Genomic DNA, 12,166 nt, shown 5'->3' with positions numbered 1-12,166 from the left:
CCAATCTTCCACCACAAAAGCGGGTCGCTGTCAGCTGGCAAAGGTGGTTCCTTTTCATAAATCGTATTTCGTTTTATATAAATTGTTTCTTAATTTTAATCAATTGTTTTATCGACTAATATTGCATTGATTTAATAAATAATAAGAAAATATAACATACTATGACATGGAGGCGCTGGCTCCGCGTGAACAACGGCTTAAATGAACAACTACCCTGCTAGGAAAAAAGCTTTAGTTGGGGCAGCCCTATAGCCATTTATTTCAGATAGACCTATAATTCCAGATAGAACAAATTCCATCATGTCACAAAGGGCATTTAGGGTTGAGCGAGCGGCGCTGAGAGGAATGAGAAAGCTGCTCTCCATTCTGGAGGAAATAGCGCTCATTCTTTTCTACGCACACAGCATTGTCACAATATGACCTCATGCAAGTTTTAAAAACATTTCAACATATTAATAATACCTGTTAATAACTTTTTTATTTGTTTAATTCGTTCAAAAATAATAGTGTATTGGTTAAAATCGATTCCCTATTTTCGTTTTCGAAACTTGTGTTGGTTGGTCCGATCGATTGTGCAATCGATTTTCGAACGTAAAGTGACAGCCCTAGTACTAAGGCACTTTAAGGGTGTGTTGCACCAGTAAGGATTAAAGGTGCCCTAAATTGAAAAATGCTATTAACCTTGGCATAGTTGAATAACAAGAGTTCAGTACATGGAAATCACATACCATGAGCCTCAAACACCATTGCTTCCTCCTTCATATGTAAATCTTGTGCGTGAAAAACACCACGGAAAAATAGGCAAATCTCAACATAACACAGACTGTTACACAACTGTCGGGATCAATTATGTACAATATGTACGCCCCCAACATTTGTATATGCCAGCCCATGTTTAAGGCAAGGCGGAACTGCACAGTCGAATCATCGGAAGATCTGCAGGTATTGTGAAGAAACAAGTGTCAAGCAAGGATAGCGAAAATGACAGATCATGGAAATAAATGTTATGTTCCAGGCTGTGCAGGGCATGTGAGGACTTTACATACCCTTCCCACAGAACAAAACTGTCAACCGGCATGGTTGATGTTTATCTATAACCTGATACCGCAACAATTTTATCCAAAGTTGTTAGTTTGCTTGGCCCATTTCACCACGGACAGTTTTTCTAACCTGGGACAATATCAAGCAAGCTTCGCTCAGCGTCTGATACTGAAGAAGGGGGCAATTCCAACTATATTCCTGCAAGCAGTAAGTAGTGATTTTATCCACTTCTTGACTGTCGAAACCATTTTTGATTAAATTGAAAGTTTCTTAGTGAGACAACATTAATGATAATTTACGCTGTGTTGTCCAGATCCAACGCAAGATGCTAGTATAGTAACAATAGGAAACTCCAACTAGCTAGCATACATAACTAAATAATATGACAAATGTCAAATGACAAAGGTTAATATTTCCTGCCAGTGTTGTCATATAAATCTACAAAATACAACCGTAGATACATATGTCAATCTCTTTTGTCGAATATAATTATAATTTAGCCTATGTTTCTATGCTAAAAGTTGTGACTGCTGACGTTATGAGTTATGTAATGCTATATGCTAGTTAACGTTTAGGCTGAAGTTCTAGTATTGACGTAACGGTTACCTTTTGCAGGTTCTTACTGAAAATAAAGACTAGAAATGGATGCTTCTGAGTGGCAAGTTTAATCTCAAAACAATTGGTTGTTCCTCAAAATCTGCATCTTCCGTCAGAAACAGGCTCAAACATTTAAGGTTGGATGCCTAATCTATCCATTGTCATGCCGGACAGTAGAGATGTGTTTGCTGTCACTGAGCTACTGAAATGAGCCGTGCAGTGAAACAGCCAATCAGAGCAGAACTTCACATTACTATTCATGACCCTTCCAAATAAGGCACAAACAGACCATTTCATTCTATGGACAATTTCTAGGGTTGTAAATGGACCTGTAAAACCGTATCTGGACAATGTTTGCCCTTAAATAAGCCACATAGCCTCTAGGTAGATATCAGAAAACAATTAAAATATTGTTTCAACTCATTCTAGGGCAGCTTGAAACATCATCTTAGCCTGCCGTCGGTTCACCCTCCGCCTATGTGGCTAGATCAGCCCTTTAATGCTAACGGTCTTTTCAGCATAGTTAATCTGTGTTTAAAATTAAGTGGTGCAACACAATTTGATTTAAAATAAAAACCAGATCAACAAATTCATTATAACCATTAAACTTTGTTTTTCACGTTAAGCATTTTAGAACGTCCTGCTGTTTTTAATGATTGAAATACTGGAAAATGGAAAATGTTGCCCTCCAGGGCTCTGCGACAGTCACGTGACTGAAAACTATGAAAATTAGCGTATTTTGATTTTATGTGAAATGGTAAATACCAGTTTGATTCAGCATGACTGATGTGCACTCCTGACACAGATTAACAAATTACTGTCACAGTAACATTTTTTATTGTAAATAATTCAAACAGTGGAAAAACAGCTTCTGACGAATTGTTTCAAACAGTTCAGAATTGTTTCTTTCTTTTGGGAGACAATAACTACATTTATTGTGCACTCTGATCTTTGAACCTTTTACATTTTACAAAACAGCTGTATTACACACCACATGAAAGGTGATATCCGAAAAAGCATAATAGCACTTTAAGCTTATCATAATAAGCACTAACTGATAACTGAATATTGTGTTATGTAACCCACTAGGATTTTAATGTTCTAAGGAATTAGGAACAACATGCAAATGACATTAACCATATGTTGAACATCTCGCTCATGTTCTTACCGCTGTCCCTCTCACGGGGCCGGTGAATGTGGAGTGCTTTCGTTTGACTGTGCCCTGTTCCATCACTGTGCTTGTTGTCTGGACTGTCTGATCGCCGCAGCATTTTAGTAGGTGGTGTGGAGTCTGACGAGTCTCGCATCTTGTCATGGCGATGGTCATTTGCCGAGTGACTCTTTGACTGATATTTGACAGGCTGCAAAATACAATGCATAAGACAAGGACTAACAGACAACCTTTTTTACAAAGATCACTTAATTCTTGAGGAGAAAAGCAGGTGTAGATGATTTCAATATAATTTAATTAACTAAATGAACTTTTTGAAATAATTTTACTACAAATACCATGAAAGAAACCCTGGTGCTTCTGAAAAAAACTAAAAAAAAATTCTTAAACATAAATTTTTTTCGCAGCTAGAGGTCGCTTATTCAAAACAAAGGTGTAGCTTGAGGACTTCCACTTCCGCGCATGCGTATGTGGGGTAACGCAGCAGTGTTTTATCACATTAGATACATTATTTGAGTGTGTTCTCCATGCATTCACTTGCCGGCTGTAAGCTACATCGATATTAGGCATGGTAAAACATGGTACTTGCGGTAAATCATGAAAACAAGATTTAAACAATAAGACTAACTGTGTTGAGCTATATAACAATGATTCATTTTCTGTCGATGAATGTCTCCAAACAGTCGCTCACCTGTCTAATAAAACACTTAATATATTACAGCGTCCATGATTTCTACAAAATAAATCCGAAAATCAAGGGTAATACGGGTATGATGTCATTGATAGGCGATGCACGGACACGGCCCATGACCTGGTTTAAATAGCTAATTTATCTGGATTTAAACATTCTTAAACATTTGTATAATGTAAGTACACAAGTCAACACAATATATAACATAGTTCTAGTGGTTTTTGGATATTTTAATCCAAAAATGTTACATATTGTGCCTTTAAACAAACCTAGACAGGGAACCACTTGATCTGCACTCTTATCTGTTTGTTAAACTTGCAAAGAAAATTCACAATACAATATAAATACTAAATATGATCAGACCTGAAAGTAAAAGAGAATTATGAGCTATTATCAATTGGTTGTGAATCCAGTAACGTTAATTAGGTTAGCTGACTACAAAACAAGCTAGCAAGCGCTCCAATCAGGCATTTTAAGCTAGTAGACTAGTTAATCTGTAGAATAAAATAAATAGAACGCGATTATATACAAAGTATGACGTGTAATGTATATCATAGTTTCTTTTAGCAAGCAGGAACTAGGCCTATGAGCACTAGTGTTATGCTAAAGCCGGCTAATCCAAATTTGACACAATTTCGGCTTCTCTGCCAAATATATAACCGCTTTCAAAAACAAAACACTCCTCTGTGTACCTGGTAGGCTTGAGGATCTCTTCGATCATTACACCTGTGAAAGACAAAAAAGTTAATGTAGTCAGAAACGCGCTCTGCTAGCCAGCTACAATGCTAACGCAGATAAATAAAAACAACTTGCAATCATAAGTATATATACATAAAAACTACGTAGAATACATTTCTTCAAACATGATTAGCAGTTAGTTTAGGCTTTAAAAGCTTAGCTGAAGGGTGTAAACTGGAGATAAATGTATGTTTACCCATCATTCAGTCTGGATGGATTCGTTGCATGCATTACCATTAATGCTGCAATGATGTGGAAGTGAAGTGTTACTACTGAACCAGTTCTGTTGAACTACAGCTCTCTTTACTGCTACTGTCTGCAAACACACACTGTTATATCGGTAAAAATAGCTCTGCTGCAGTGCTGCTTCGCTATTCGGGAAAGAGCTGACCGTCCATCGCTTCGTTTTGCTCGCGACTGCGCCCTGCAAGTGCACGAGCAGATCAGCACGCGACGTGCACGAGCAAATGACTGCAACCTGTGCTCGCGGACCGAAAAACGTGAAATAGTTGCTACACTTATCTACGGTATATGAAACTACAATAAATGAAAACTATTTATGTAAGTAAAAATCCAATTAAATTAAGCAACGGTCGGCAGGTTTATGTATTTGACTTTCTCCATTGACATATGCTACCAGATTCAATAGTTCAACAGTAAGAGAATAGCCATTATATGCCATTCCATCTGTCGTAGTACAAGTAGCCTAAATGACTTCCTGATGAAAGCAAACTTGACTGAGTACGTTCTAGTGGCCCCAACAGGGATAAAGCTGCATTTAATTTGATTTTCCTCTTAACCTCTAGATGGCACAAAAATTCAACGCAGCACTTCCTGAACATCCGCGTTTGACTTAGGCCTGTGTCGCAGGTCGATTGAGCTGATCTAATATGATGTTTTTGAAAATTGTATAGATTTATGTTGCAAATGATAACATTTATAAATGGCCAAACATATTGTGAAACAAATGAATTGGTTATGATTTTCAGTTTTGTTAAATATAATAAAAATAACAGTTTTTTTAAATAAATGAAGAAAATTTCAAATGAAATTGTATTTTGGGTCAAAAGTGCGCCTACTGTCGGGGTAAAAGGCATTGCTGACTTTTCCAGTTATTGACAAGAGGCTCAAATGATTAGTAGTATCATTTATTAAGTTGGGTGTACACCTTAGAGTTGAGCGCAATATTTATAGACTAATGAAACCATCATATTTATAAAAAATATATATTTAAAAAGCCCATATTAATCATATGATATAGCCTAATAAAATAGGGTGAATTCAGGTTGAATGGGACACTTTTTTCCCAGTCATCTCAATGGCAAAAAGTGTCCCAATCACCCTGAATTCACGTCTATTCTTCCATAAATATCTAATTTATTGTTACTAATATAAAAACCCCCATTGCCACCTCATACATTTATTAGATTTTTTACACTAAACAAACTACTTATATGATTTATATTCTCACAAAATGTGTTGCTCCATCAATGTTCAATTAAGGAAAAAAAAATCTGCAGTCATAAACTGTGGGAGTATTGAAAAGCAAATTTTCCTTAAGGTTTGGCCAGTAGCGGCCTTTGCTATGTTTTCATCTGTTTTACTTCAAACAGACCTCACAACAGATTGATGGGGCATCCGCTTGTGCTCGAAAAATAGTCCTGCCTCCTGCAATCATGCTGCGCACACAGCAGTATGGAAGATTAACGGGGGCTTGGGGCAAAAATGCCCCCAAAATTGAAGATATGGGGCAAAAGAAAATCCCTGTATGAGTTCTTGTTTTTAATATTTGTAACAGGATATAGATAAGCAATACCATACACTCTGGTTCGTGGCTCGTAATAATAGGGGAACCTTTTTAAGCGCTATATAGCACCAATTTTGGTGCTTCAGTGGTTCTTCAGCAGTTCTTCAGCAGTTCTTCAGAGGTTCTTCACCGGTTCTTTGACTAAGGTGCTGTCAGGACTCCTGAGGCCCGTTGCACAAAAGTAGAATTAAGACATCCAGGATAAATGACTGAGCTGAGCTCAATGAAGCCAAAACAAGTGCATCCAGTCTTAATTGGTTGCACAAAGACCAAGCCAGGATGAGCAGACACGGATTCATCAAGCCAGGTTAAACCAATCTTGGATAGGTGCGCGCTCACGGCTCACTCAAATAGACCCGCCACCGATCACAGATTCACTGATTTACCATGGCATAGAGCGGCGTACCTACTTTTCCCCGTTGGAGGCATACGAGGAGGTAAAATACATAATTAAGAAGAAAGGCAACACCACCACAGTGATAAAGCAAAGAGAAAAAGCATGGCAAAATATTGCAGACCTCCTGAATCCGTAAGTAGTGCACAATTACACACTCACCGCTCCGCTGAAACATCACAATTACAATCCAAATATTTAATTCACATCTCCAAAAATGCAGTTGTACACTGATTATGAAACAGTTTAACTTTTAATTGAAATGGACAACAGATATGAGTGAAATTGTGTAAAGTAACCCCATCACACTGTATAAGGCTTTGATAAATTATTATCAAAGGCTTACATAATTACTACGCTCAGTAGTACAGTTTAATCTTAGCCGTTGTACTCTGCTTCTTATGCTGTCCACCGATTTTTTTTTTTTTGGCCTCTTATGATGTTTGTGCTGTATACTGTGTGTAATACAAGCTTGCAGGGAGGCTGCTTCCATTCATTTGTCTGTTTAGTTGATGTGTATGGATTTGTCCTGCATTTATTTCAGTGTGCATACATATATATATATATATATATATATATATATATATATATATATATATATATATATATATATATCTCTATCTTTGAATGTGTATTTATCCTTTTGTTGTATAATCCTTTTGTTGTATTGTTGAGTCACTGTGTGACTTCAGTTTCGAAAGGAGCTGATGGTTTACCTGATTTGTTTTATTGTTATTCAATAAAGGAACCTAATGTTACACTTTGTGTTTTTATATTTATATGGAATGTGTATTTTATACGACCGAGTAGGCTATTAGGGCCACACTGAGGAAGAAGGAAAAAGTCATACATTTATGAGGCTGGTTCTTTCTGCGGAAAAGATGCATATTCTTTTTACAGTCCTGATACTTATGACAATGTGACGCTGATGTGCCAAAAGATTAAGTATGTCCTTGTTTGTGAAACCATACTGAAGAACAATTCCACGAAATGCCCCACAGCTGTCATTTTAACAACCGTCTTCCTCTAAAACAACGGGTTACAATATTATGACTTAATTTTTCGAAGTCTGTGACTTTTCTTTTTTTTCCTCTGTGGCCCTAATATTCTATCATATAGCCTTATAGTCTATGGGAAACCGTAAATTATCTAATGATAGCAACATCATCTAAAAATCATAATTTATCCAAAATGATTGAAATTATGACCACAAACGTTTAAATAATGACAGTGGGTCTAGTTATATGTGATAACAATGTATAGTGGGCAGTAGAATAACTATTGGTTCTCTTTCATCATCTCGTGTTCGAGATCCACCTATGGGAAGGGCATCCGTACCTGACCTCTGCAGAAGCATCCAATTGCACCAAGTCTGACAAGACAGGCAGGAGCGCGCAGCCAATGCCCGGTAAGGCCCCGCCCCTTACCTGCGGGCATATATAGCCTGCACGCGCTACTGTACTCCAGTTGACATTCGCTTCTCGCGATCTCTGCACTGACACAGCTCGGTCGAATTTGCGCTGCTCACTTATTGTCTGCAGGAGGAAATATCTTCGGATCAGCCTCCGCCGGGCGTGACAGTTCCTATTCTGCCAGTTTCTCTGTGTCTGCTCTCGGAGCCGCCCACGCTCTTCCTTGTCATTCCTGTTCCACGGCTGCCGCTACAGATTTGTTCTGAGTTCTTCGCCGGTATGTTGCTCTCTATTCCTGCTTCTTTCCGGCGCTAGTTTATCACGGGCCTGCCCGGCCACGTGTGGTGCTCTTGCCGCTATGATATTCACCCTTTCTGCGCGGTCTGCTCGGGCCTCAAGCACGCGGAAGAGGCCATAGAGAATCCGGAGAACTGCAGTCACTGCCTGGTGCTGCCTAGTTACTCCTGCGACGCCACCATAAGGTGCTGCTACTCAGTGGGACATAGTGATGACAGCCCGCCACCGGGGACCTCCCGGGGCGTGACTGCTCTTGTCTAGGTTGACCAGCCCAATCCTGAGTTCCCCGAAGAGGACATCTTTGCGGGAAACCCCCCGCTCGCCGACGATCCGGCAGGGTCCGGTGATGACGACGTGCGGGACTTCTCATTCACGCGAATTGCGCTGCAGAATGCCTATTCGCGTCTTTGCATTGACTTAACATGAAATGTAACTTAACATGTAAATCACTCACGCGAAACGTTTCATTCGCGTCCGGTGTGAACGCACCATCAGAGGACGAGGAGGCCATCCCGCCCTCTGGCATTCCCCAGGCTAGCGCCCCCGCAGCCTTGCCTCAACCCATCTTCCTGGATGTGTGAACGAGCGGCCGCTTGTCTCAACATCGGCTCCACAGAGCGCCACCGACCAGGAGAGGGATATTTACGACGGTAAAATGCTGGGAGCTCCCCTCGCCTGAGGTAACAACTTTCACGTTCTCCTAGCGTGCGCTAAGCACACACGGCATTACTGGAGCGACCCGCTCGACCTTAAACACGGTCTCGCGGGTCTGGAGGTTAAAATATGGCGGCTCTCGGCATGGGTTAAACGCCCGCTATTGAGCGATCGCCAGGCACCTCAACCCAGTCCAGGGAGGGCTGCTCGCCCTGATGAACCGTTTTCTGCTTCGGTGCACCAGGCCAATCCTCGGCCTTGGCTGTTAGGGCCCTAAATGTCTCCTCCTCTCCGCTTACCAGGCGGAAATTTTGGACGACCTGGGCCAACAGCTAGGGATCTTCCTCTCCTGCATTATGAAAGGAGATCATCACAGTTTACAACCTCGTTTCTCCATAACGCTCGTCAGACTTTTCAAACCTTTGGGCGCTCCATGGCGCTTTGCTTTGTAGAATGTGACCAGGAGGAGGAGGAGGACGAGGCCTTCAAGTTGTGCCTTCTTAGGAAGGCGGCCCCTAGCCAGGCGCGTTTGCCTAATTCCCCGGCCCCGGGACGTAACTTTCATCAAAACCGTTCTCGAGCGACAAGCTCTTTGAACTCTCTTTCTGCAGTAACCCTGTCCAAAAGACGGAGGGTTTTTTCTGGAGGGTGCCCCCCTCCCGTGGCTGCCCAGCCTATGTGTTTAGTGGATGGGGTGTGTCTCCCCCCCATTCAGGGGGTCTGTTGTGAGGGAAAGTGCAAAAGCAGTGTCACCACACAGCACATACTGTGTCCCCTCACTCAGCTAATAAAGGCTTCGGCCCCAGTTTTCCCAAACCCCAGTGTTTTCCCTAAAACAAAACACACAAAAACACGTTAAATCAGACGAATCATATTAATTCGTTACAGAGAGATACCCTCTCTCTGCAGGGAAAGCACTTTTCTCTGCAAAGAGTGGACATCTCTCTGAACCCACGCATAACGTCCCTAGTTTCTCCACTAGAGGGCGTCATTGCATCACAAATAAGCCAGCTGGGCAAACACTAAGCCAGCTGGGCAAACACGAAGCCAGCACGGTGCGAGTGGGCACGCTCGTGAGCCGTGTGTCTGCTTCGCGAGCTGCAGAACCACCCGTATGGGTATTGTGTACAATATCGCAGGGCTATCGTCTGCAGTTTGCAATGAAACCCCCACTTTTCAGCAGCGTTCGTTTTTCTCACACAGAGGAAAACATGGCGCGCGTTCTGAAAGAGGAAATCTCCTCTCTGCTGAGCAAAGGTGCGATTCAGGTGGTACCCCAATCTGATAAACCAGGGTTTTCATTCTCGTTATTTCCTGGTTCCAAAGAAGGACGGTTCCCCCCGTCCTATTCTGAACATCAGGGTGTTGAACAAACATTTGAGGAAATACAATATCAGAATGTTAACTCATGGTTCGCTCGCCTGCGCCATAAAACGGAACGACTGGTTCACATCGGTCGATCTGAAAGATGCTTTTTTCCACATAAGCATTTATCCACCTCACAGGAAGTGTCTTCGTTTTGCCTATCAAGGCATTTGTTACGAATTCACGATCCTGTCGTTTGATGAGTCTAAGCCCTCGCAGCTCCTGTCTGTGTGCGGAAGCGGGCTTGACTCCCCTGAGAATGTCTGGTCTACGGATCCTGACATACATAGACGATTGGCTCATCATAGCCGATTCGAGGGGAAAGGTGTTGCAGGACACCTGCCGCGTGCTCGCGCACATTACATCTCTGGGCTTCAGGGTGAATGTGAACAAAAGCAATTTTACACCCAGCCAGAATGTGATATTCCTGGGCATGGAGCTTAACTCAGTCTCCATGCGAGCGCGTCTCTCACAGGAGCGCGTTCTCTCTCTGATGAACTGTCTGTCGCAGTTCAGAGAAGGGGCGAGGGTGCAATATCGCACATGTCTCAGGCTACAGGGTCTTGTGGCTCCATCTATCCAGGTTTTGCCACTAGGACTCCTGAGAATGAGGGCGTTCATGAAGTGGGTTTTGTCACTACATTTCAGCCCGTTACACGATCTTTGCCGTTCTGTGACAGTGACGCGCACCCGCGCTGCAGCTCTGCAGCTCTGCAGCTCTGCGCCACTGGAAGAGCGTGGACTTTTACGCACAGGGCGCCCCTCTCGGGACGGTTATGTTGCGGAAAGTTGTGACGACGGATGCGTCCTTAACAGGCTGGGGTGCCACCCAAGAGGGCAGAACTGTGAACGGTTTGTGGCCGAGCAAACTACGTTCAGAGCACATAAATTATGCTTCTGACTATTTGGAAGGCTCTGAATAATTTTCTGCCCCGTCTGCAGGGACATAATGTGCTCGTACGCTGAGACAATACCACGGCAGTGGCTTATATAAATCGTCAAGGCGGCGTGCGCTCGTCGAAACTCCATGCTCTAGCTTACAAGCTTTTGGTATGGAGCAGTCGATTTTTCCTGTCGTTACGCGCGACTCATGTTCTGGGCATTCTGAACAGAGGCGCGGATCTTCTATCGAGGGGGAACCCGCTCTTCGGAGATTGGCGCCTCCATCCTCAGATAGCAGACATGATTTGGATGAGATTCGGACAGGCGTCCGTAGATCTATTCGCCTCGCGCGAAAACAGCCGTTGTCCTATGTTCTTCTAGCTAAAGGACTTGGACGCGCCCCTCGGGGGTAGATGCACTGGCCCACCCGTGGCCCAAAGTGCTGCTGTATGCCTTTCGTCCCCTGTGCTTGATAATTCCAACACTGGCCAGGGTGAAAGAAGGGCACCTGTCTCTCATCCTGATAGCGCCCAGGTGGCCCAAAGCGCCCTGGCTAGCGGAGATAATTCCTCTGTTACATGCCTAGCCGTGGCGCCTCCCCCTCCGCACAGACCTATTGTCTCAAGCGAACGGGGAGATTTATCACCCACACCCGGACAGGATAGCTCTCTGGGCTTGGCCCGTGAGAGCGCGAACCTGAGCGCGTCAGGGCTTCCCCCGCGCGTGGTGGCTACTATACAGAATGCCAGGGCCATTTCTACACGGTCCTTATATGGCTGTATGTGGCAAGTGTTCGATGAGTGGTGTGATGGGCGGGGTCTCATGTCATATCAGTGCTCAGTTTCTGATATTTTGTGTTTCCTCCAAGACCTCATGGATAAAGGAAGGTCCTTTTCCACTATTAAGGTCTATCTGGCAGCTATTTCTGCTTGTCATGTTGGTTTTGAGGGCTCAACGGTTGGGCAGCATCTTCTAATCCGCAGATTTATGAAGGGTGCCCGTCTTTCGTTGCCAGTCATTAGGGGAACGATCCCTGAATGGGACCTCTCCATGGTGCTGGAAGCCCTGTCTCAATTCCTTTTTGAGCCTCTGGGGAATATTTCCCTAAAGTTGCTGT

At 43.0% G+C, this 12,166-nt stretch overlaps 1 protein-coding gene across 4 annotated transcripts in view; it reads right to left on the bottom strand.

Annotated features, from left to right (window-relative positions):
• wacb (WW domain containing adaptor with coiled-coil b) overlaps positions 1-4,997 on the bottom strand; it is a 54,833-nt gene extending 49,836 nt beyond the window's left edge. For 2 of the 4 annotated variants that reach the window (XM_079819049.1, XM_079819051.1), the window contains exons 1-3: positions 4,473-4,659; positions 4,193-4,226; positions 2,807-2,999 (exon numbers count right to left, since the gene is read on the bottom strand). In XM_079819049.1, the coding sequence (XP_079675175.1) occupies positions 2,807-2,945 (139 nt within the window). In that variant the 5' untranslated portion in view covers positions 2,946-2,999; positions 4,193-4,226; positions 4,473-4,659. Of the gene's footprint in view, positions 1-2,806; positions 3,000-4,192; positions 4,227-4,434 lie in introns of all 4 variants that reach the window. The other 2 variants (XM_079819048.1, XM_079819050.1) reach the window with 2 other exon arrangements.
• Positions 4,998-12,166: the final 7,169 nt, after the last annotated feature.

The sequence above is a fragment of the Gobio gobio genome (genome assembly GCF_949357685.1).
Source record: "Gobio gobio genome assembly, chromosome: 6".
Lineage (NCBI taxonomy): Eukaryota > Metazoa > Chordata > Actinopteri > Cypriniformes > Gobionidae > Gobio > Gobio gobio.
This window is presented reverse-complemented; position numbering and strand designations above follow the sequence as displayed.